General features: G+C 41.9%; 1 protein-coding gene across 12 annotated transcripts in view; it reads left to right on the forward strand.

Annotated features, from left to right (window-relative positions):
- Window positions 1-25,804, forward strand: part of DIP2C (disco interacting protein 2 homolog C) — a 483,413-nt gene that overhangs the window by 398,879 nt on the left and 58,730 nt on the right. For all 12 annotated transcript variants that reach the window (XM_048837652.2, XM_048837656.2, XM_048837651.2 and 9 more), the window contains 7 exons: window positions 1,479-1,602; window positions 3,917-4,038; window positions 7,993-8,104; window positions 8,233-8,342; window positions 8,882-9,012; window positions 16,704-16,872; window positions 18,906-19,076. In XM_048837652.2, coding sequence (XP_048693609.1) covers window positions 1,479-1,602; window positions 3,917-4,038; window positions 7,993-8,104; window positions 8,233-8,342; window positions 8,882-9,012; window positions 16,704-16,872; window positions 18,906-19,076 — 939 coding nt within the window. The remainder of the gene's footprint in view (window positions 1-1,478; window positions 1,603-3,916; window positions 4,039-7,992; window positions 8,105-8,232; window positions 8,343-8,881; window positions 9,013-16,703; window positions 16,873-18,905; window positions 19,077-25,804) is intronic.

A 25,804-nucleotide genomic window follows, 5' to 3' on the forward strand; every position in this document is an offset into this window, starting at 1 on the left:
TCATTTTTTGACTCATTGTCTATCTTATAATCCAGGAGAAGCCTGAAATGTAAATGTTTCCTTACCACTCTTTTTTTTTCTTCTTCTTTTCAATTTCTTCAGCTTCTCTGGTTTTTAAGTGAAGTTAGTGCTTGTGAAAGGGGCCACATATGACAGGAAACTGAAATCCTCCTTCTCCAAAGAACAGGCACAGCACGGACAGTAGCAATGCAGGCCTTCCCCATGCTGCCTCATCAGTTTATCTCAGCCCAGGCCCAGAGAGACCACCTCTAGGGAAGTTCAGTCTCTTTTCTCGCTCACTGTTAGGCTTCTCTGCTGAGACTGCCAGCAAGGGTATGCATTGTGGTGGTCATTTTTGTGATATAGACCTATTGGGGCTATGCCAAGACCAGAAAACTCAGCCATTGTAGACCACTACAGTCTGATAGCCCCATGTCAGTAGTGACCCAAAGTTAACTTCTATAAGAATAGGTCAGTTGTTCAGGTGAGAGGCTGCATAGCCTATTAACTCTTCCTGAGCTATCTTTCCTCCCATCCCACATGCCTAGTCGGTCAACCATGTGCAAATAAATAACTTTATTTCCTATTTGGTTTATATGCATGTGCATCGTTGTTCCTAACTTATCTCTTCCCCCTCACATGTGTTTTCTTCCCTTCTGGCTTGTGTCTCATCTTCTAATAAGTCCTTCTGATGTGCCATCTGGCTTCATTCCAGTGTGCAGACAGTGAAGTTAAGTTTACAGGAATACTCTTCTCAGACTCTGGTTATGTGTACACTGCAAAAAAAACCCCAAACAAATGGGAAAAAAAGCACCTCTCAGAGCCCAGGATCGTGGTATAGGGCTAAAAATAGCAGAGTAGACATTCCTGCTCAGGCTCGAGCCAGGTCTCTGAGCCCACCTCTCCCTTCACCACGTTTCAGAGCCCAGGCTCCAGCCCGAGTAGAATGATTGAGCTACTATTTTTAGCCCTGTAGCGTGAGCCCTGTGGGCCTAAGTCAGTTGACTCAGGCTCTGAGACTTGCTGCTGTGGATGTTTTTTCTCCCAATGTAGACGTAACCTTTCTCATCAGACTACTGCAGAATTCTTGTAAAAATGCGCTTTACTCCCTGCATGTGGGAACAGAGCAGGTATAACAAAGGGAAGTAGTGCTGATTATATGGTCATGATATTACATGGTAACTGATATATCGTTCAGGTGAGTGATTAAATCATTGCTTTGGGTGGATCGTATGGCGATTGGGGGTGGGACGTATTCACATCCTGACAAAATTCCTTTAATTTTTTCCAGTTGCAGTTTGGTATGAGACGGAAGGTTTTCCTAGTTAAACTATGTGGCTATTGACACTCTCTCTCTTTTTTTTTTTTTTAAACATCCTGAAGAAAAGCCTTCAATTGGTAATTTATCAGTTGGGGAAGGAATACCAGAACTCAGCCTACAACCTGTTCTTCTGACACTAACTTATTTCAATACGCAGGGAACAATAGCCAACTCCCTAACCTGTGCCCAGCTACATAAACGAGCAGAGAAGATAGCGGTCATGCTGATGGAAAGGGGACACTTACAAGATGGAGACCATGTGGCTTTGGTCTACCCACCAGGTAAAGAACTTGCATGTATTGTACCGTGGGGACCCTAAAAGTTCTGACTTCACTGTTTTTGTTGGAGGACTTTGGAAAAATAAGTCACAGCCATATGTCTAAGCAGTGGTGCAAGTAGAATTTATTTCTTACCGGTACGCTATGCATAGGTGATTCATGGGAGGAACACAAAAGGGAGGCACCAGCTAAAGGGGGGCACGTGACCTCCACACTTGACTCCCCATGTCACTCCTCCCCATCCCCAGCCCTGGGTCATAGAATCATAGAATATCAGGGTTGGAAGGGACCCCAGAAGGTCATCTAGTCCAACCCCCTGCTCGAAGCAGGACCAATTCCCAGTTAAATCATCCCAGCCAGGGCTTTGTCAAGCCTGACCTTAAAAACCTCTAAGGAAGGAGATTCTACCACCTCCCTAGGTAACGCATTCCAGTGTTTCACCACCCTCTTAGTGAAAAAGTTTTTCCTAATATCCAATCTAAACCTCCCCCACTGCAACTTGAGACCATTACTCCTCGTTCTCTCATCTGCTACCATTGAGAACAGTCTAGAGCCATCCTCTTTGGAACCCCCTTTCAGGTAGTTGAAAGCAGCTATCAAATCCCCCCTCATTCTTCTCTTCTGCAGGCTAAACAATCCCAGCTCCCTCAGCCTCTCCTCATAACTCATGTGTTCCAGACCCCTAATCATTTTTGTTGCCCTTCGCTGGACTCTCTCCAATTTATCCACATCCTTCTTGAAGTGTGGGGCCCAAAACTGGACACAGTACTCCAGATGAGGCCTCACCAATGTCGAATAGAGGGGGACGATCACGTCCCTCGATCTGCTCGCTATGCCCCTACTTATACATCCCAAAATGCCATTGGCCTTCTTGGCAACAAGGGCACACTGCTGACTCATATCCAGCTTCTCGTCCACTGTCACCCCAGGTCCTTTTCCGCAGAACTGCTGCCTAGCCATTCGGTCCCTAGTCTGTAGCTGTGCATTGGGTTCTTCCGTCCTAAGTGCAGGACCCTGCACTTATCCTTATTGAACCTCATCAGATTTCTTTTGGCCCAATCCTCCAATTTGTCTAGGTCCTTCTGTATCCTATCCCTCCCCTCCAGCGTATCTACCACTCCTCCCAGTTTAGTATCATCCGCAAATTTGCTGAGAGTGCAATCCACACCATCCTCCAGATCATTTATGAAGATATTGAACAAAACCGGCCCCAGGACCGACCCTTGGGGCACTCCACTTGATACCGGCTGCCAACTAGACATGGAGCCATTGATCACTACCCGTTGAGCCCGACAATCTAGCCAGCTTTCTACCCACCTTATAGTGCATTCATCCAGCCCATACTTCCTTAACTTGCTGACAAGAATACTGTGGGTCTCCACACTCTCTCTGTCCCCTCCCCATCCCACGTTACTAGGCGGAAGGGGATGGGGCTCTGTCCTCCCACTGCGCTAGATACAGACTTCTGAACCGCAGGGCTCCCCGGAACCACAGTGGCAAAAGGAGCAGAATGTGGGGCCCGCCACTCCCACGAGCCAGAGCCCTACACTGGCAGCTCCTCCAGCGCGGCTGCATCGCTACTGCCCCCAGCCCTGCCCCTGCCCCAGCCCTGTCCTCCAGCGGGGCTGTACAGACCCCAGACAGGAGACACAGCTGCATGGAAGGGCTGGCGGTGGTCCAGCCACAATAAAGGAGCTGCTGGCGTGGGGCCATCTGGCAGCCCCACGTTCTGCTCCTCTGTCTTTCCGGTACAGTTTACTGGGAATAAATATCTTAATGGTATGGCGTACCAGACTGTACCACCCTACTTGCACCACTGTGTCTAAGGTAAAATAGGGTGGGAAGGAAGCAGAAAGTAATTTTAAAACAAAATTTTGAGGCTCTCCTTAAGCACACAGGAGCAGTGAAGAACACAAATCCTCTTTGTTCTTTGTGTTGAAATTGTCCTTTAAAATGCTGTTTTGTGTGTAAATTTAAATTGGATAGCCTATAATAGTATAATAGCCTATAATAGTAATTAAGCTTCTTCACTGATAAATTGATGATAATAAAACTGAGCAGTTCATTTGAGTGATGACATGTAGTTTAAACTTTTGGGCCTTCTTTGGTATTTCATGCGTAAAAGAACAACAGAAGTGACAGTGATCAGCGAAGCTTAGCAAATACTGACAAGGGACTGAAGGAGAAGTCTGTTAAAGAGCTTAGTTGCTCATTTAACCTTCTAGGTGACTTCAAAGTAGTATTTATGCTGACATGGGTGTCTGTGATTAAATTATTTGATTTTCAGGTGAGGATTTTTGTTTTGTTCTTCATGCAGGAATAGACCTGATTGCAGCGTTTTATGGTTGCCTGTATGCAGGCTGTGTGCCAATAACTGTTCGACCTCCACATCCACAGAACATTGCAACGACATTACCTACAGTGAAAATGATTGTGGAGGTGAGCAGACATCTGGAAATCTGCAAGCAGTCTAAACAGGCAGTGGACTAAATATAGAAAATTAAAGTGCTCTTTAGAAGTTTTTCCATCCAAGTTAGCAAAAGGCTACAGGTTTTATAACGTGGGTTCAAATTTCATGTCACAGGACCTGATCCTGTACAGTACCACAAAGTCAAGGGGAGCAGGGAATGTTCAACACTGCTTCAAAGCATACAGCACCCACACTGTCACAATCAGATGAGAGCGCATTTACATCCACTTCTTTCAAAGACCCATGTAGACGTGTTTTCCAGTATATGACTCTAAATCAGGTATCTCAGGATTATTGATATTATTATTTACACTGACCTAGCTCAGCTGTTTCAGGTTAACCATCTTTAATGTAAACTGTTTTCAGCCAACCTGTATCTGAAACTCCCGCACCACGTAGTTCTTTTTACATGTTTGTAAAAGCCTTTTACAAATTTATGGTTACAAGTTGAGTGAGCAGCTCTTAAACTGACTGGGGAGTAACAGTTTAGAAGTTACATTGTGGCCAGGCTTTTACCCAGAGAGAGATGACCTGGATTTTGTTTGTTTGTTTGTCTTTTAGTCTTACTTGGTCTATTTTTGTTCTTTGCTGCACTGATACTGCATTGACCACATTGGTGCAAGAAGGGTGCGTGGGGGTGGCCTCTTATGTCTGATGTTGTCTTCTACTTTATTAAATGGCACTCTAGTTCTCTCAGGGCTTGTCTACACTGGCAATTTACAGCGCTGCAACTTTCTCGCTCAAGGGTGTGAAAAAACACCCCCCTGAGCGCAGCAGGTTTCAGCGCTGTAAAGCGCCCGTGTAGACAGACTGGGAGCTACTCCCCTCGTGGAGGTGGTTTTGTTTAGAGCCCTGGGAGAGCTCTCTCCCAGTGCTCTGCCGCGACCACACAAGCCATGATAAAGCGCTGCCGTGGCAGCACTTTAGCGTTTCCAGTGTAGACCTGCCCCAAAACTCTCTGGCTAGTAATCCCATTTGTAGACTCCTGCACAGATAGAAAATTGGTATCCATATCTGATCCATGATCCGCAAATGTAGTCCCCAGATATAAAGCGAATATCTGCAAATTTGTAAATCTCGACCCATTTGAAGTTAATGGGACCACTTACAAAGTAAGATGCTACTCAGTACGAATGTGGTGTTAGAATCTGGCCTGCTATTAACAGATTAATGGGACCATTATTATTTATTGTAGTGATGGTCTTGTGTTCTCTTGAGATGTTTTAAAACTGAGCATATGCAATAACACTTCAGTGATCCCTGAATCTCTGATAGCCAAGATTGACCAGGAGGGCTGCTAGGGCATGTCTGGCAAACCTTCAGGTGGATCTAAGCTGTCTCAGGATCATTTAGCTCTTTTCAACAGGCTAACTTTTTAAATAAAGATTGAAAATTGCCAGCCCTACTAAAGACAGTTTGACTTAGAGGCCTGTCCACCTCTGTTTCACCCAAGGATTCGCTCTCATTTTGAAGTGGAGGGACCTTGTGGAGATTAAACTATTGAGGCTGTTGCGAATAATTGCTGAGTTGCTGCTGTCCTAGGGAAAAATTCTGCCCTCCCGGTACCATCAGTTCAACTCCTTTTGAAGTCAATGGAAGTTGCTTCTGAGAGTGGAATTTGGCCCATAGAACTGTGTTTTGCAGATGCCTAGGGAGTAGTCAAAGTAATCAAACATTACTGTGATCTAACTATATTGTTACTAGAGGTCTAAAAGACTATGGACCAGACTGTGCTCTAATTGGATAGGGGAAACCCAAGCAGGGTGACAGGAAATGGATATTGTTCCATCCAAATGGAGGTGTGTTTGCTGCCCATCCATCAGGGAGCTAGCCAGAAGTTCAGCTCCCCAAATGTGATGTCTCTTGGGACACCCGAAGGGGTCAGAGCTTCTGCACTCTTTCCTGAGTCTCCTGGCTAACATAATATGGTACCTGAAATACCCAGCTGCCCTTCAGTCTTCCCTCATTCAGTGCTTACACTTTGACCCAGCCTATGCAAGGTAGTACTGAGTGAGTGAACATTATCTTGGCTTGGGATACTGTGTTATATGTTGTGAGTGAGCGCTACTGTCAGGAGCCCTGCCACCACCCTTCTCCACTAAGTGTCCACAGAGAGAGTTCATGAGATCTTAGGAGGTGGAGGAGTCTATAATGTGGAGTCTCTGTTCCTCCCTTCCCCACACTGCACCTGCTGTTGGACCAGGGACCTGGTGTGCTCCAGTGGTTCTCACCCACTCGTACGTCTACCCCTGGGGGTAAGCAAAGGTCTTCCGGGGGAAAATCAACTCTTCTAGATATTTGCCTAGTTTTACACAACAGTCTACATAAAAAGCACTAGCGAAGTCAACACAAACTAAAATTTCGTACAGACAATGACTTGTTTATACTGCTCTATATAATATACACTGAAATGTAAGTACAGTGTTTATATTTCAATTGATTTATTTTATAATTGTATGGTTAAACATGAGAAAGGAAGCAAAATGTTTCCGTAGTAGAGTGCTGTGACACTTTTGTATTTTTATGTCTGATTTTGTAAGCAAGTAGTTTCTAAGTGAAGTGAAGACCAATCAGACTCCTGAAAGGGGTACAGTAGTCTGAAAAGGTTGAAAGCCACTGGTGTGATCAGTACGATTACTGCTGATAGCTGCTAATTTTCTCAGCTCACGAGGTAGAGCTTTTTGCATATGAGGCTGAAAGTGTGGGGTTCAAGGATTGATTTTCTCATGTTGACAAAAGGTGGGAGTTAAATGTTCCAGTATGTAGATCCAGACTGTCTCTTTGGGACCAAAATGGGAAAGTATTTGTACTAAGTTCAGTGCTAGAGTAACTCACAGTGAGTCATTCTCAGTTTGGGATTTTCCAATCACCTTTTTCTCCATGCTGGAGGCCTGAATAAGGATATCTATTCTGCTAACATTGACAGTATTGACAGTAGTGCACAGAATGGTTATTACTTTGCACAGGTGTTGGGGATAACAGCTTCAGGTTCAGTGGAACCGAACATGGCTCAGATTCCACAAAGAATACATTCATTAGGAACGCTTTCGCTTACTTGACTTCTCTTCACAGACCCTCAAAGAGTGGGAAAGAAAGGAAAAGTGCTTTGTTTTACATTGTTTCTGTGCTGTGATTTAAAATGTTCAGTAATGTATTTGGGCTTTTGTTTAAACACCCTATATTAAATACTTGTTCAAACAGTATCACATTTTCTGTATGTAATGTATTTGGTAAAATAACTGCCCATTGTCAAAGACAGAGAAACCCTCAACATATGTAAATCTAAAATCCTTTAGAGCCTAAAATTGAGTGTAGGCAAAGAGGAGATGGTAAGCTGACTGTGTCACTTGAGAAATAACTGCTCGAGAGCTACAGTTTGAAACACCAGAACTCTCTGAAATGGAGCCCGTGTTAAGTCGTTAGTGGTCCTGCAGAGAATCCTGTTTGTTTGATTTAGTGGAGAAATCATGGGTCTGTGGCTAGCACACAGTTATTGATTTAATAAGGTGAAACCACTGGAGCATTGCAAATGTAAAGGTGGGTTTTCATTTTATTAAAATATTTGTGTAAACAAACACGTATTGCGTTCACTTAGGGAATATCCTTGTCATAACCTTCACTACAGGTTTCCCAGGATGATGCTAAATAGGGAAAAGTGCAATTTTTACCTATTAATGCACCATTAATTTCAATGTAAAGATTTGCTGCAAAGTGCAATTATTGCTTGGTCTTGTAAAAGTCCTGTATACCCTCTGAAATTTCAAGGGTCTGCCTTTTTTGACATATGTTCCTGTCTCCTAATCACGGGAAATAAGACTGGTAAAATTAGATATGTACCCTGTTGTAATATAAATCATGGTCTTACTCAGTTTTACATGTGAAGTAATTAGTGTTCTCTTTCCTTTTGTTTGTTAAACTCCCAGGTGAGTCGCTCTGCCTGTTTAATGACTACACAATTAATATGTAAATTGTTACGGTCACGAGAGGCAGCAGCAGCAGTGGATGTCAGAACGTGGCCTCCTGTGCTAGATACAGGTAAGTAAGTATTAAAGCCAGAGCTGCCCTGTCTTGTTTTACAGTTGAACTTGTCGTGGTTCAGAGATTCATGCAGTGAACTGTCATTAAAATAAGGCGCACACGTTTTCATTTTTTATTTATTCTAGATGACTTGCCAAAGAAGCGGCCTGCTCAAATCTACAAACCTTCTAACCCTGACACACTGGCTTATCTTGATTTTAGTGTGTCCACAACTGGAATGCTAGCTGGGGTAAAGGTAGGAATTTCACACTAAAAACAAATGTTCTTGTCATGTATGTAACCAAACAATTTGGGCATATATACAATCAAATTTCATTGTAGTCTGGAAGATTCTAAAATTTTCTGTGGTTTTGAAGAATTATAGGGTATGTTATTGATGATCAACAGAAATTCAAGTTGATACTTGTATTTTGCTTATACTGATGTTATATAGAAATTCTACCATCTTTATTTTTTGTGCTTGTAAAAGTTTAGCTCATTCTCCTTAGCTTTCAATATCACATCAAGCACATCTGAAACCACTCATGACCATGTCCTACCTATTCAACTTATGATTCTCTATCTTCCTTTTCCTTGGATGGTTATTTGGATGACCTCTTAAAAGAAAATTAACTCACATTAGGTATAAATTACAGTGTGTGTTCATGCTGAGCACAAAGTTTAATATTAATTTGTTTCCTTCATCCTGTTACCGATTTCAGGAATGGCAGTAGTTTGGGAATGAACCTGCAGAATGGCATAGTTTATCATTTTAATTACTGTCTTGTCTTCCAGATGTCTCATGCAGCCACTAGTGCCTTTTGTCGTTCTATTAAGCTGCAGTGTGAGCTTTACCCCTCTAGAGAAGTAGCTATCTGTTTGGACCCTTACTGTGGACTTGGGTTTGTCCTCTGGTGCCTCTGCAGGTGGGATTTCTCTTTAGACTTTTTAAACCTCATTTCCATTGTACCATAAAACAAAAGAACAAACTGCATTTGATAATAGAGAGATTTGATAATAGAGAGATTCTTGATTGGCAATAATAGAGCTGGCTGAAAAGCTGCAAAATATTTTCACAAAAAATGTTGACATTTTATTAGCACTAGTTAGTGGGGAGTTTATAACTTAGTTAACAGTTTTGTGGTTTTCTGTACCTATGGATGGTGTAATGTTGCAGTAAAAGCATTCTCAGTAACTTTTAGCTTTACTTTAAGACATGTAGGTAGATGTATATGAAAAACGATGTGCTTTACAGAAGAAAATTGAAAACATGGTACAGGGAAGGTCTATGGAAAAGTAGCTGGAATCATTCTTTACTAAGAAATGTTAGATCCTAGAATTATTATGTTTTGACACATTTCACTGAAAGTGCACTGTTGCTGTTTTAAAACCATGCTGAAATTAAGGTAACTTAAGGCATTAAAATGATACAGTGTTGCATAAATGTTTTTATTTAAATTATAATTAAAAGTGAACATCCTATTGGAATCAACACTTTGTTTAGATGCTTGGAGCACTAAAAAAAAATAAATAAAAGTTAATGGTACAGGGACTTGTCTTGCACCAGATAATTATGATTTATGAGATGCATAAACCATGTGCTTGTTAGACTTCAAGCACGTTATTTTAGCATAAGATCCACTTATAGTCTGAGATTGTTCTCTTATTAACCTTTTGGGAAAAAACGGCAATTGGAAAATATAAAAAAAATGATTTGTTCTGATTTAAGCTTGTTGCAATTACTATATTATAATCTGGAACTGACACACCGAGAATCATTATAGTAACATTAACTGTTCTGGTATAAAGCAACAGAAGGCATTTATCTGAGCTTGAACAATGAAAAATCAATGCGTCAGTTTCACTTTCAGGTTTTAGAGTGGCAGCATTTTGGTTTCAGCAAACCTTCTTTGTTTAATAACAAAGTGTAGAAACCATTTTTGTTAGGCTTTGCCTTTTTAAAAAGCTTGTTTTTACAAAATGTAACTCTTGGGCTAAATGTAAGCTGACACAGTTCCTTTAGCTCAGGCCACTGCGATTCCCAAAGAGAACACGTCTTTGCTTGGAGCTGCGGGTGTGATACCCAACTCAAGGAGAGACGCTCACACTTGCTGTCATCAAGCTAGCATTCAAAAAAAGAGTGTAACCGCAAAAGCTACACTCCCAAGTCACGTACCTGTCCAAGTCCTAGCACATACTGGAGGCAGCTAGACCATCCCACAGCTTGCGCTGCCGTGACTGCATTCGTAAGGTCCATACCTTAAAATGTTATCCTAGCACAGTCTTTGTGTGTGTGTGTGTGTGTGTGTGTGTGGTTTTTCTTTTCTTTTTTTTTTTACGGGATCCAGTGTATTTGTTGGTTTAAACGATAATTGCTCTGGTCTCTTATTTCAAGGTCTACAAAGGGGCTAGAGCTGAACAAAAATCATTTTGCAGGAAATTTTGATATTTCAACATCTTCTTTTCATCCCCAATTGGTACAAAACGTCAAATTATTAGAACTTTTTTACAAAACAAAAAGTTCATAAAAAATGTAGCCTTGGAATTGTTGAAACATTTTGTTTGCCTACTTTCTATTGAAACTAAATATTTTGACATTCTGACATCAAAACATTGAATTTTGAGTCATCTCAACATTAATCTGTGTTCATGTGAACCATCACAATTCCTCATGGGAGTTGTAGGTCATGTGTGCCTTGTGCCCTTATTCTCCCTGGCCAAAGTACATCTCCCAGGATATACCATAGTGGCTCAGGCCGAGGGGAGACTGCAGTGCAAGATAGGGAGATACAATTGTACCATGGGGCCACGATAAGGGGGACACACGCAAATTACAACTTCCATGAGACACCATGTCAGCTCAAACAAATGCAGATTAACGTTGACCTGACCAAAAAGGAAATATTTCCCAGTGCTGTTAGCTCTCAGAAGTATTGTGATTTCTGGCCTGTGTTGGAGCCAGTCTTTCAATAAATGAGAAGCTCCAATCCTCATGTAAGTTTCAGACTTGCCCAGAGGAAATCCCCCTCTAATTGGCTGCCTTCCCCACTTGCCTGCCTTTTAGGGAAGAGCAACCAATCAGATGCTCCACCCTGCCTTCCCTTCTGGACCTGAGAGAATTTGGATTAGGGACTGTGGGGAAAGGAGCAGCCAATACCATTTTCACAAGGGGGAAGGAACAGAAAGTGGAAAGAGCCTAGCAGCTCAGGGCAGCTGTGCTTCCTCCTTCCCTTTCATCTTGTGAAAAATGGGTCAGTCTGTTCCTCTCTCCATCACTGCAACACTAGGCTTGGGAAGGAGCAAAGGATCCTGCCTCAGCTGCCACCCCACACCTGGAAGGGAGGTGAAGACTCCCTACAGCTCCAGAAGGAGCAGAGGTGCTCAGAAGAGCTGGGACAGATGTGGGGACAGAAATTATGTATGGCTGGCTGTGCACAGTTGATGTGGGCTGGAGGGGCTGCTTAATTAACTGAAAGGTTGGAGGAGAGGCGGATCTGGGGCTGAATACAGAACACAGAAATAATTATTAGAGTCTAGTTTGGGGAGAAGCTGGAAGCTCTGTATAATTAGGGCAGCATTTTATATAAAGTTCTTTAATTTGATCTCAGTTGGATCTTCCACTGAGAGCCAAGATCAGCTTACCCTACAAATTTGGGACTTGCTATGCACACAGTGGGCAGGGGAAGTTCAAAAATGAAAAAGATGAATGCAGTATAACCTCTCTCTACTCTTAAAAACCCTCATAATTTTCAGGGTCTGAGTTTTGGGATTGGCCATACTGACTTTGCTTCAGTTTCCCTAATGGACCAGCGAACAGCTTCAGCAAAATTGATGTTTTCCTGCAGAAAACATTGAATTCTCTTTTGGAAACCAAATTTTCTGTCAAGCATTTTGATCCAAAAATTCATAATCAGCTCTAATAGATTATTTCTATGTTATATGTAGAAAGCTGACATGAGAACCCAGCGTGGTTCATTTTGCTGCACAGACTTGACTTCCATCTCACACTAGTTTGTTAGGAGTGAAAGTTATTTTTAGGATGTTCTGTAGAAGTACTGCATAGCCCCTTAAGCATACAGTTTGGAGCCTTAAGCATGCAGTAAGCATACAGATTACTCTTTCTAACTTACGTGCCAAAAGGTGATTGTTACTTTTAACATGCCATGCTTTACCTCTGGGGGATATCTGGATGTAAAATTAAATACACAGATTGTGAAGTCTATTGTCATTGCCATTAACTACGCTACTATTTGCTATTCTAACATAGAGATTCATGGTCAGCTCCTACTGTCTTTATTTTTGAAGGTTAAGGGGCTGCAAATGGTAGCAATTCATACTGGATACAGAGCAGGCATAGAAAATGGGCTCCTTTATGCAGTCTCTGAAATAAGAAACACAAGTTAAAACTTTGAATTCATTCACTTCAGCTATGCATATTTAATTCCTCCATTAACTAGGCCGAAGGAGGTATTCATTCTGCAAACGACCAAAAACTAACCTCTTTTCCCCATCGTAGGTTCTTAGAAGTTATGCTGCCCTGCTTCGCTGTGACGCCCCAGAATGCAATATTCTGTGACGTCAGAGCTATTAAGGAAAGCCCACTGGAGCATGGAGCCAGCCCATTGGTAAGTCTGGAGTATATTGCATGGTTTTGCAAAGTTTGTTTTATTTTATGTCCTAAAGAGTATAAAAAAATACCAAAAAGAAACCTTGCAAAGCAGAGCAATACATGATTTACCAACTTATTTACAAACTGGCTGCATGCTCCAGCAGGGTTTCCTTGGGATCTTTGTCACAGAACGATGCATCCTAGGCATGGCAGCAGAGTCATCAGGCCTATGTGAGTTCACTAATCCAAAAGCTCTTCTTTTTAGCTGTTTGTGCTAGCTTTTTCATGGGGGTATTCATGATGTGATTTGATTTGATTTTTCATATTTTTCTTTGCAGCTTTTGCCTTCCATTCTGAGAAGCTGACCCTACTATTTTGTTTTGCATTGCATTTTTAAATCTCTAAGTTATAATAGTTTTTAAAAGAGCAAACACTTTTCTCCAAATATAAAATCAAAACTAAATCCAATTAAACTACTTTCTGAACTTAAGATATCCCTGTCCTAATGTGTAGACCACCATTTATTGGAATAGAGCCTATTACACTCCATGTTAAGAGGGGTTTAATTATAAAACAGAAACATAGGATAAAGCAGATATGAAATTTTTCCTGAATTGTTTGTTAGCCAAACTGAGCTAAGCCCTCTAGTAATTCTGCTTTAATTATCAAAATACAGAAGTAAGTGTGTGTGTGTGTGTGTGTGTGTGTGTGTGTGTTGATAAACCAAAATGAAATAACAGTTAATTTTCTAAAATTGAGACTTTGCTAGTGCAGGTTAGTAACAATGTTTTAGTCAAGTTCTACAGTGATAGAGATGCACTTAATTGCCATTTTGGTGCAGGAATGGATTTAAATTGCAAATTAAGACCATAAGAGCTGTATTTTTCCAGTCCCCTAAGACCATATTCAGTGAATACAGTGTGTGCCGTGGAGTTGTGATATGAATGTTTGTTTTGGAAGTGCAATGAGAGCTGCTTTCTTCTTGCACACTTCCTATCAGCCCTGAATGGGCAATTGAAGTCATTGATCAAGTAACTTCTACAGCAAAAGTGAGGTCCTGCAAAGTTTCCTCTTAAACAAATGGATGTAACTGTAGAGGAAGTGAACACCCCTTGAAACCATTGTTTCTTGGAATTGCAACTTTCGAAACTGCAGCAGGAGAGGCACCATTTTCATCTACTACATTTTGTGACCTAAGTTGAAGATAAGCCTGGGGTGAAATTCTTACACCAGCCCCAAGCCCCTTTATGGCGAATAAAAGTGCTGCAGCATCATAAAGGGGCCGTAAAAGTTCCAGATCATGAGATAAGGTTGCCAACTTTGTAATATTTAAAAAACACTTCTTCCCCCCGAGGCCCTGTCCCTGCCCTGCCTCTTCCTCCCAGGACCCTTCCCCCAGTCACTCCTCTTCCCCCTCTGCCCCGGTTGCTCACTGCTGTTCCCCTCTCTCCCCTGCCCGGGTCGGGAGGGACTCGCCTGCAGAACCACTGCTGGGCGCTGCAGCCACCTCATGCTGGTAGGAGGTGGCCCCGGCTGAGTAGTAGCTGGCGCAGGTGATGACCCGGTGCCTCCCCTGCCCACAATAACAGGTCTTTGCGTGTCTGGTCAGTAGATCTGACCTGACACTGTCAGATCTCCTTTTCAACCAGACTTTCTGGTGGAAAACTGGGCACCTGGCCACCCTATCAAGAGAGGAGGAGAATTCTGGGAATTCTCCTGGCATAACTGAGGAAGAAAGCCACGGGCTCAGAGAAGGCCAGTGAAGAATTCCCTTGTGCAGGGCAGCTCTCTCCTCTCTGTCTGTCACAAGATAAAGACTGGACAAAACTTTCAAACTAGAGTGCCTGAAAACAGGCACTAAAGTAAGTGGGGGACAGGAGGGGCACCATTTTCAATGGTGCTGAACACCATCAACTCTTTGAGTGCTTGTCCATACATATTCCACTCTTGGTGCACATGCTCTTGGGGTTGGAGTCTGTTGTCCAACAGTGTTCTTTGGGGCCATGCATGTGCCCTTGTGCTCCCATACTGAGGATAAAAGGGGCAGATCAGACCCATCTACCGCTCCAGTCCTTCTCAACTCGCAGTTCTTTGATGTTCATGTCTTTGCATATTCTGTTTTCTTACCTGTTGTTGTGAATTGTGTATGGATTAGTGTTAGACAGTAAAGGGTTGCCTGTTGGAATTTTTTTTGATAGTTGTTAATTGTTTGGGGAAGTTTTTACCTTCCATATTATGTCTTTTTTCCTCACTTGGATCTTTTTCCCAGCACCATAGCTTAGTGGTGTCCCATCACAAGTCATCCAGCTTCAAGACTGTCCCTCCTGCAAGGCAGCAATTCTGATTAATGATGGACCTACCGAGTGCTTTGTTTTCTCTTGGGAAAGCTCATATACTCAGGAAATGTTTGGTGTGTAAGTCCTTAAAAGCAAGGAAGGCATATTAGATTGTTTGATTGCTCTATGTGTCTAGCTTCTGATTTGGAAAGGGCAGACCCCACTGGAAAAGTTCCAGTGCAGTCCAGAAGCATCTATGTGAATTCTGGATCCACTAACTTCTGGGTTCCATCTTTGACGGTCATTTCAGTTTCAGACTCTGGTAGGACTGCTAAAATTAAATCCACAAAGGATCAACACTCCTCTGGGAAAGCCAGGGACAGATCGCTGATGGGCATTTCCACTAAGAGATCCAACTCACCTCAACACTACCATTTTAGGAAGACCCCATGTCACAAATCAGGTACCCTGGGAGCTCTGAGGGAGCACAGTACCAAGGCTTTGGTACTATCCTGGGATGCAAAGCAACCAGCAGTTATTTCAGCAACAGCTCTTACGCTACAAGTCTCATTAGCACTGGTTTCCTTGAAGTTTCTCACTTCAGCACAGTTTGTCAGTAGTGGACATGTTGGCACCGTCAACCTTGATGCTCTCTGTTCGTATTCGGAATTTATGGCAAACCCCTTCTAAGTACTGGGAAAGTTTGTGGTACTGAAGGATTTTCAAGTTTCAGAAGAGCCAGAGCCTCCTCTGGTCTCCAAAGGGCTAAACATGCCTTCCAGCACCAGTGCTCTCCCCTCAACAGCATTGAGTGACTCCTGGAGCTGACTGCCTCTAAACTTACCCTTTTTGAGAACCTTTCTGGTTTTCATCTTTTATTGTATTCTGTTGTGACATGTCAAAGCTGAAAGATGCACAAATCACAGATTAAGATGTGAGTAAAAACTGTACAACTGATGGGGAAATCTGCCCGTCTGGTAGTCACAGGGCACACAGGAGAGAACTGTCAATGTGGGAAACACTTCTGGAGAAGAATTTGTCAGTGACTGTGATGATACTGCAACAATTAGTGCTGTACCTTTGGCACAGGGACATTACCAAGTGCCTGCATCTCAGTATTACTGTGCACTGGGAAGCCAATAAACAATATTGTATATACAGTACAATAGAGCTCTGGGATTTCATTTTTAAAAGTTCATAACATTTTGTGGAGAGAATTTTAAAATGCATAATTTACTTTTAATTTGCTGTCTGATCCTGGCCCCTTGAAAATGATGGCAAAGCTCCTGTTTATTTCCATGGGAGTGGGGTCAGTTCTTTGGTGAGTAGAAGGTATTGTATTTTCTGTCCAGGAAATGTTTAAATAGTAATAACCAACCATAATCTTTTATCAGCAGATGCGTATTTTACATGCTACTAACCCAGGTATCTGTGTGCTCTTCCATGAGTTTCTAGCAGTAAGGACCACCTGTATTTTGTAGGTTTTAGTAATTTAGGACTAGGTTCTGCCTACATTTCCACTCATTTCACTTGAATTATATGGGTGTAACAAAGGGCAGAATTTAGCCCTTAACATAAAGCTGTGACAACTGTGCAGTGTTAGTGAGATATAAACATATTGTGCCTAATACTGATGTTAAAGTTTACACTTAAGTGAGAATACCCTTTTTAGTTTACAATCATCTCATCTACAGAATTCTAGCCTGTATTAACAAATCTTATATTTTTGCAGCGTTTATTCAGGACACCAGTCTATTCTGATTCCTCCCTCAGAATTGGAGACCAATCCTGCTCTATGGCTTCTAGCTGTGAGTCAGTACAAAGTGAGGGACACTTTTTGTTCCTATTCAGTCATGGAGCTTTGTACCAAGGGACTCGGTTCACAAACAGAATCACTGAAGGTGAGGAATTCCATTTTTCTTCCAAGTGTGACATTTCTGTAGCATTTAGGAATGTTCTCTGCTCAATAAGTGTGTGTTAAATCCATTCACTGAGGAGAAGATAATCAGAGAGTAAGGGAAATCTTCAATACAGCCAGTATAATTCCTTGCCAAAGGCTGTATATTAGTTTTTGCCACCTGCTGCTCCCTAGCCCTTTTCCAGATTATGAGGTTCCTAGTTAAATTTATTCCTTGAGGCTTTCCAAATCTTTAAGATTTGTGTTTATTGTACAGCCCAAATTGCTGTAGCTGGTTGCTAGGGTTGTAAAAGTCAGAACTGTGTGTATTAGCCAACTGCATATTGTATGTATAGCTTACTCTAATAAATATGTTAAATATTTGTTTGGTTTTGACATGCTAGAGCACTCAGAAATGCTCTAATCTTTTTCAGCTTGGGGTCTGGGATATACTCATGCTTTTGTTATGAACCTGATAAATTTTTGCTATGTGTTCTGTTGCCAGTTCTGCTAACTAACTGTAACTGCTTTTAAAAGATCTATTTTTTTTCTCTTCAGTTACAAAGGGGTTTAACTTATAAGATGTCAGTATCTGCCTTCATTTACTGAGAGCTATATATCTTTTTCAGAATTAGAGTAATTTAGGAAGGTATTGTGGTGTAAATGTGAAGCAGAGGAGCTTGGAGCCAGACCGTGTTTTTGTGGTTAAATATTTTCTTCCTTCCATCTCTATTTTTTTTTTCTTTGCCATTAGACCTTATCCTTTTGTACCTATAGATGCATCTTATAGTGATTCAGGCTTACAGCTTGCGTAGAACAGTTCCCACCTTTTAGTCGAATCCCAAGCCCAAATGGATTGGCAAATATATGCCCCTACTACGTCATCCTCCAAATGTGTTCAGACTCACTGGCTGCTGTCTCACCTTCTTTCTGTTCACGTTCTCCCTTCCCCCCCCTTTTGTCTGTTTTCTGTGTTTTTTCGTGTTTCTGTTTACATTATTTTTTAAAAGTTTGTTCTTTCACATGTTTTTTGTGGACTCTTCTTCCCTGCTGTTTCCCTTTGTCCAACATCTGGAAGCTGAAATCTCACTCTCATGCTGATGGGAGAGCTGCCATTGCTGCCACCGCATGGCTAAGCTGAGTGCCGTGAGAGCAGAGAAAGAAGCTCCAGAGGGTGGGCCTGGTGCCTGTATGTTAAGGCCACTATGGGAACTGAGAGGTAGAAGGTGGGTGGCTTTCAAGGAGCAACCTGCTGTGTGTGATATTGGCGGACACAGTAACTTGTTTGGATTGTGTCTTCATGTATCTAGGGAACACTTGATTCATTCTTCTGTCCTATTTTCATCACTCCAACTATTGTAGCACCTGTTGCCCCTACCCTAGATTGGGAAATGCAGCACTAACGTAAAGCCTAACCAGCACCAGCCACTACAACAGAGACTTATTTTGGTTGATTTGTTTCCATTGCTCTTAAATTTCTTCCAGTTTCAATAAATTATAACAAATGCAGAAATTTGTATATGTAAAACTTGTAAATTTCTGATGTCAGTGTTTTTTATAGCCTCTCACATGCAACTAGCTGTAAAATGCCAGACCTTCCTTTCATAATTCAGAATTCCCATTATTCTGCTGAAACCCTGTTAGGTAGAGCTCAGGGTGTGTACACTGCCTCCACGCCCTTGTGTCTTTAATAATTCTCCAGTCAGTTTTTTCCTAGGACAGTTAACTCTTCCAGTTCACTGGTCATTGGAGTCCTGAGCTATTACTCGTTACTAGCATATTTTCCCTCCAGAACTTTTTTGTGATCCATTTCCTCGTAAATGCTAGGGAAGAAATTCCAGGCAAGTAGGTCTGTTCTACATCAGCCATAAATGTGTCAGTTGGCCATCCAGCTTCCATGAAAGGCTAGAATCGGAGTATTATAATCCTATATTCTTGTGTTCATGTTTTGTTTCACAGTGTGTTTAACACATGTTTTGATGCACAGTTTCAAAATTGATTAACTGTAGCTTTCACTACATTATAAATTCTTCCTAGGGAAGGGGACTGGACCTCTCACGTGTACGGACATGTGTCGTCGTGGCAGAAGAACGGCCCCGAATAGCTCTCACTCAGTCATTTTCAAAATTATTTAAAGACCTGGGTCTCCATCCGCGGGCTGTTAGCACATCATTTGGCTGTAGAGTTAACCTGGCTATATGTTTGCAGGTAAGACTTTCCATGCCTTAAATTTGTACAACTGCTAGTACTAAGAAAATGGTTATCAATGAGCAATTTTCTTGTCAAGTATGGGAGGTTTCATCATGTTTCATGTTGGTCGATTGCTTAGTTGTTCTTTAAGCATATTGAGCAAATCCATCTGTTACTTAATGTTCTCCTTTCGTATGCAAGTAATACACTTCTGCATTTGTCAATGAACCCTGTTCATCCTTCACAATACATTCATAGCATTTATTCTGCCCCAGATGTGCTGTAATTCAGTAACGTGTATCAGAATGATACAACTTGTACTCTCAATACTCTAAAACAAAACTAGTTGGAATTTATTCATGTAGTGCATATCCCTGCTTCCAAGTGCTTTCTTTATGTACTTTAAAACAAAGTAGCTTCCTGCTTTGTGTAGAATAGTTATTTACTTTAATCAGATAAATAATTTCTGCATGAAATATATAGGTCACACAGTGAAAAACTAATCTTTCTGACTCAGCTATCACCATATGAGGCATCTGTGTATTTCCAATTTGACCCATTCATCAGATGAGTCTCCAGGGAGAACCTGGGATTTATCTTGCATTCTCTGCTTCAGGCATTCAGCTTTGTTGATTAATAGGTTTAAAGGACAGAAAGGAACACTGTCATCATCTAGTCTGACTTCCTTTGTAACACAGATCTTAGATCTTCACCTGTTGATTCCTGCATCCAGCCCAATAACTTGTGCTTTAGTACATCCACATCTTTTTAGAAAGACGGTGTCATAAATAATATGAATGTCATAATAAAATGTTCTAGTATTTAATTATCCTTAGTGTTATGGCACAATTTTTCTATTTTATTTTTTATTTCCAGTTTGAACTTGTCTAGCTTCAAATTCAGCGATTGGATCTTGTTATGCTTTTGTAGGCTAGATTAAAGAGCCTTCTACTATCACATCTTCTCCACTTAAATATAAATAGATGAATGAAGAGATAAATAGATGGCGCTCCTTAAGTCTCCTGCTGTAAGGCATATTTTCCAATCCACCTCTCATTCTTATGGCTCTTCTCTGAATCCTTTCCATTTTTCAATATCCTTTCCAAGTCTGGATAACAGAACTGGACATGAGCAGCATCTCACCAGTGCCATATATATAGGTAATATAACCTCCTATTCCACTAGTTCAAGGATCACAGTAGGCCTTTTCAGAGCAGCATTGGGAGTTGGCTATCGACCATGTCCGTTAAGTCTTTTGCAGCCTTGAGTCCCCCATTCTGTAAGTATAACCCACATGCATCGAGCAAAGACTATTGTACCTTTTTAGCTCTTGTACCTACCAACTGTTCCACGTTGGGGATCTCTTCGTGGATAGTAGCAAAAGGCTTGCTCAAATATGGAAGCCAAAACCACATCTGAGCAGAAGTACTGCAAATAATGCACTTGCCTCCCTCTTCTCCTACTCATCATTTTTATAGCACTTTGTTTTACAAGCAAGGCCATCCAAAAACGCTTCACAAGTACAGGTGATCAGCCCAGCACAGACCACTGCTTCTGTGTCTTATCCCCAGCTTCACCCCTGGCCTGTTGCAGGGAACTGAATAATGAAGGCCTTCATCAAACCTTGGTCTAAAGTGACCTCACTACTGCAACATGCCAACAGAAAACAAATACAGGAGTTGAGCCGCTTCTCTACTTCTCATGTAACCCAGAGCTAAATTAGATGGTGATTTTAATGATCACTATAGTCAACTGAGTAAGATAAAAAGTCATTATTTGTTCTGGAGATAGCCCTCTTCTAATTCAATATTCTCTAATTACTGTCATAAATAGTCTCCCAGCATGTAAAAGTTCAAGCAAATCTCTTGCACTCCTAAAAGCAATATCTGAATCCTTTTAGAATGAATGTCCCTTCTGCTTAATACATGTAAGATCTTGGACTCAGACAGAAGTCATGTTTAGAAATGCTTGTGTTAATGTTAGGTTTCAGAGTAACAGTCATGTTAGTCTGTATTCGCAAAAAGAAAAGGAGTACTTGTGGCACCTTAGAGACTAACCAATTTATTTGAGCATAAGCTTTCGTGAGCTACAGCTCACTTCATCGGATGCATACTGTGGAAAATACAAAAGATGTTTTTATACACACAGACCATGAAAAAATGGGTGTTTATCACTACAAAAGGTTTTCTCTCCCCCCACCCCACTCTCCTGCTGGTAATAGCTTATCTAAAGTGATCACTCTCCTTACAATGTGTATGATAATCAAGGTGGGCCATTTCCAGCACAAATCCAGGATTTAACAAGAAGGTCTGAGGAACGGGGGGGGGGGGAGGAATAAACAAGGGGAAATAGGTTACTTTTTATAATGAATCAACCATTCCCAGTCTCTATTCAAGCCTAAATTAATTGTATCCAATTTGCAAATTAATTCCAATTCAGTAGTCTCTCGCTGGAGTCTGTTTTCGAAGTTTTTTTGTTGAAGGACAGTCACTTTGAGATCAGAAATCGAGTGACCAGAGAGATTGAAGTGTTCTCCGACTGGTTTATGAATGTTATAATTCTTGACATCTGATTTGTGTCCATTTATTCTTTTACATAGAGACTGTCCAGTTTGCCCAATGTACATGGCAGAGGGGCATTGCTGGCACATGATGTCGTATATCACATTGGTAGATGTGCAGGTGAACGAGTCTCTGATAGTATGGCTGATGTTATTAGGCCCTGTGATGGTGTCCCCTGAATAGATATGTGGGCACAGTTGGCAACGGGCTTTGTTGCAAGGATAGGTTCCTGGGTTAGTGGTTCTGTTGTGTGGTATGTGGTTGCTGGTGAGTATTCACTTCAGGTTGAGGGGCTGTCTGTATGCAAGGGCTGGCCTATCTCCCAAGATTTGTGAGAGTGTTGAGTCATCCTTCAGAATAGGTTGTAGATCCTTGATAATGCGTTGGAGGGGTTTTAGTTGGGGGCTGAAGGTGACGGCTAGTGGCGTTCTGTTATTTTCTTTGTTAGGCCTCTCCTGTAGTAGGTGACTTCTGGAAACTCTTCTGGCTCCATCAATCTGTTTCTTCACTTCCGCAGGTGGGTATTGTAGTTGTAAGAATGCTTGATAGAGATCTTGTAGGTGTTTGTCTCTGTCTGAGGGGTTGGAGCAAATGTGGTTGTATCGCAGAGCTTGGCTGTAGACAATGGATCATGTGGTGTGGTCAGGGTGAAAGCTGGAGGCATGTAGGTAGGAATAGCGGTCAGTAGGTTTCCGGTATAGGGTGGTGTTTATGTGACCATCGTACATTAGCACTGTAGTGTCCAGTAAGTGGATCTCTTGTGTGGACTGGACCAGGCTGAGGTTGATGGTGGGATGGAAATTGTTGAAATCATGGTGGAATTCTTCAAGGGCTTCTTTTCTATGGGTCCAGATGATGACGATGTCATCAATATAGCGCAAGTAGAGTGGGGGCATTAGGGGACGAGAGCTGAGGAAGAGTTGTTCGAAGTCAGCCATGAAAATGTTGGCGTACTGTGGGGCCATGCAGGTACCCATAGCAGTGCTGCTGATTTGAAGGTATACATTGTCGCCAAATGTAAAATAGTTATGGGTAAGGACAAAGTCACAAAGTTCAGCCACCAGGTTAGCCGTCACATTATCGGGGATAGTGTTCTTGACGGCTTGTAGTCCATCTTTGTGTGGAATGTTGGTGTACAGGGCTTCTACATCCATAGTGGCCAGGATGGTGTTATCAGGAAGATCACCGACGGATTGTAGTTTCCTCAGGAAGTCAGTGGTGTCTCGAAGGTAGCTGGGAGTGCTGGTAGCGTAGGGCCTGAGGAGGGAGTCTACATAGCCAGACAATCCTGCTGTCAGGGTGCCAATGCCTGAGATGATGGGGCGTCCAGGATTTCCAGGTTTATGGATCTTGGGTAGCAGATAGAATGCCCCAGGTCGGGGTTCCAGGGGTGTGTCTGTGCGGATTTGATCTTGTGCTTTTTCAGGGAGTTTCTTGAGCAAATGCTGTAGTTTCTTTTGGTAACTCTCAGTGGGATCAGAGGGTAATGGCTTGTAGAAAGTGGTGTTGGAGAGCTGCCAAGCAGCCTCTTGTTCATATTCCGACCTATTCATGATGACAACAGCACCTCCTTTGTCAGCCTTTTTGATTATGATGTCAGAATTGTTTCTGAGGCTGTGGATGGCATTGTATTCTGCACAGCTGAGGTTGTGGGGCAAGTGATGCTGCTTTTCCACAATTTCAGCCCGTGCATGTCGGCGGAAGCACTCTATGTAGAAGTCCAGTCTGCTGTCTCAACCTTCAGGAGGAGTCCACCTAGAATCCTTCTTTTTGTAGTGTTGGTAGGGAGGTCTCTGTGGATTAGTATGTTGTTCAGAGGTGTGTTGGAAATATTCCTTGAGTCAGAGACGTCAAAAATAGGATTCTAGGTCACCACAGAACTGTATCATGTTACTCTTCCTCAGATGTTCTTGTTAAACCCTGGATTTGTGCTGGAAGTGGCCCACCTAGATTATCATACACATTGTAAGGAGAGTGATCACTTTAGATAAGCTATTACCAACAGGAGAGTGAGTTTGGGGGTGGAAGGGGGGGAGAAAACCTGGATTTGTGCTGGAAATGGCCCACCTTGATTATCATACACATTGTAAAGAGAGTGGTCACTTTAGGTAAGCTATTACCAGCAGGAGAGTGGGGTGGGGGGAGAGAAAACCTTTTGTAGTGATAAACACCCATTTTTTCATGGTCTGTGTGTATAAAAACATCTTCTGTATTTTCCACAGTATGCATCCGATGAAGTGAGCTGTAGCTCACGAAAGCTTATGCTCAAATAAATTGGTTAGTCTCTAAGGTGCCACTAGTACTCCTTTTCATTTCGTGTTAATGTTGTGAACTCAGACATCTACATGACCTATTTCACTTAATAAATATTGACTTAAGTTTCTCCTGTTGAACGAGTTCTGTACCCTTGTGGAGAAACTGTTTCTTGCTCTCTCTCGAGTACCTGTAGCTGTAAGGGAGATAGAGAAACCTAATAAAACAAGTAATCAAAATTTTCATTTAAAAAAGAACCCCCAAACTTCATCCTTGGAAACTCACATCAAAGAGATCCTCTGCCCGCTTTCTTTTGGAGAGCTGATAGTTAGTTCCATTTAGCAAATAGGTCTCAGTTTACCCTCTCACCGTGAATACATCCAAACTTTAAAAGCTGCATATCAGGGAAAATGCAGGTACTATAGATACCTACTGTGCAGGTAGATCCAGAACACTTGTTTCCCATAAAAAGTAACCGTTCTCCTAAGAATTCCCTGGTCAAGAAAACAAAGGAAAATCAGATGAATTAACCACTTAGTAACAACAGTCTGCTAGTTATGCTTCCTGCATCGCTTTTGACTTTGAAATGGCTGCAGGATTTCCTTTTGTGTGGGAGAAGGTTGGGGAGGGAGACATAGCTAGGGAAATTATGGCATTGCTGTCATGACAGACTGCTCTAAGCGTCCACTAAAACTTCTCAAGTACATGAGGTTAGTGGCCCTTCAATCCCTGAAGCTCCATCCCTGAGACTGTCTTTCAAAGCTTTGCTTGAATTCACTCCGTGCTCTGATGCATATGAGAAGAGGCCATGAAGGGCATTGTAGATAACAAGGACAAGCTTCCCTTTGTAAGCTGGGAGGCTTCACTTGCCACTAATGGAGATCTCCCTTTCAGAGTTGCACTAGTCCCCAGGCAGTTTGACATCATGCTGTTGGTGGCTGCCTCACCAACACCAAGGCACTTCAGTAAGACCATACTGGCACTAAAAGCAGCAAATGAGTTGGGAGAACACTGGCCAGTTCTATAGTTTAGACCTTCAGTCAACCTCAAAAATATTGTTGAACCTAATGTATATGGAAGCCCAGATTAACCCAGAGAAATGGCAGGCATATCCCATCACTTGAGAACCTGATCAATACTGAATTTTATTTGGGGTACTTTTTTTACTTGAGTATGTATGTATGTTGGCTTTCTGACTGAAACTCAGCCCTCGGGAGTTGTGTGAATGCACAAAATTATAGGCAGTTCTTGAGACGGGATCACCCCTCAAGTGAATATTTGTTAACGATTTTGACTGCAGATTTAATCTGTCTTCAGCACAAAATAAGAGGGACGCCCAGCCCATTAACATCCAGGAGAGAACAGATGTGGCTACTCAGGTTGGCAGAGATCTTTGGGTGTGCTTGAATAGCTTAACAGCAGGCACCTCAATCCATAGGAGGAATTAGAAGTATGTATGTGATTTTTTTTTTTAAATAGCTTTGAGTGGAAAACTGCTTAAGTCGCTGTTTCGAAGTAGTCTAATGCCTGTAACATTGCCCTGTAAATCACTCTTATGGGCAGAATGGCTCTTAAAGCATTTAAGCAAGGAAGATGTGAAGTGTGTTTTGAAGTAATAGTGGAGCCATTATTTATAAAAGTAACTGCAAAATAGGCCTTTCAATAGAAAATGTAAAGATGCCAAAATCCTCTGGAATGCTTGGCTACAGCAGGGTTGCTTCCTTTAAAGCAGCTGGTACTGTTGACTGTCAAAGCCTGGATTCTGGGATAGATGGACTACTGTTCTGATTCAGTATAGCAGTTCCTATGATTTGTAGTATACAGGTATCTTCACCTGAAGAGCATTCTGTTTCCTGGATGGCAGATTGAAGAGCAGAATGGGTCTTAACAATTTCTCAGCAATGTTCTTTAAGTTAGCATCTCTTCAGCATG

The sequence above is a fragment of the Caretta caretta genome, chromosome 2, assembly GCF_965140235.1.
Source record: "Caretta caretta isolate rCarCar2 chromosome 2, rCarCar1.hap1, whole genome shotgun sequence".
NCBI lineage: Eukaryota > Metazoa > Chordata > Testudines > Cheloniidae > Caretta > Caretta caretta.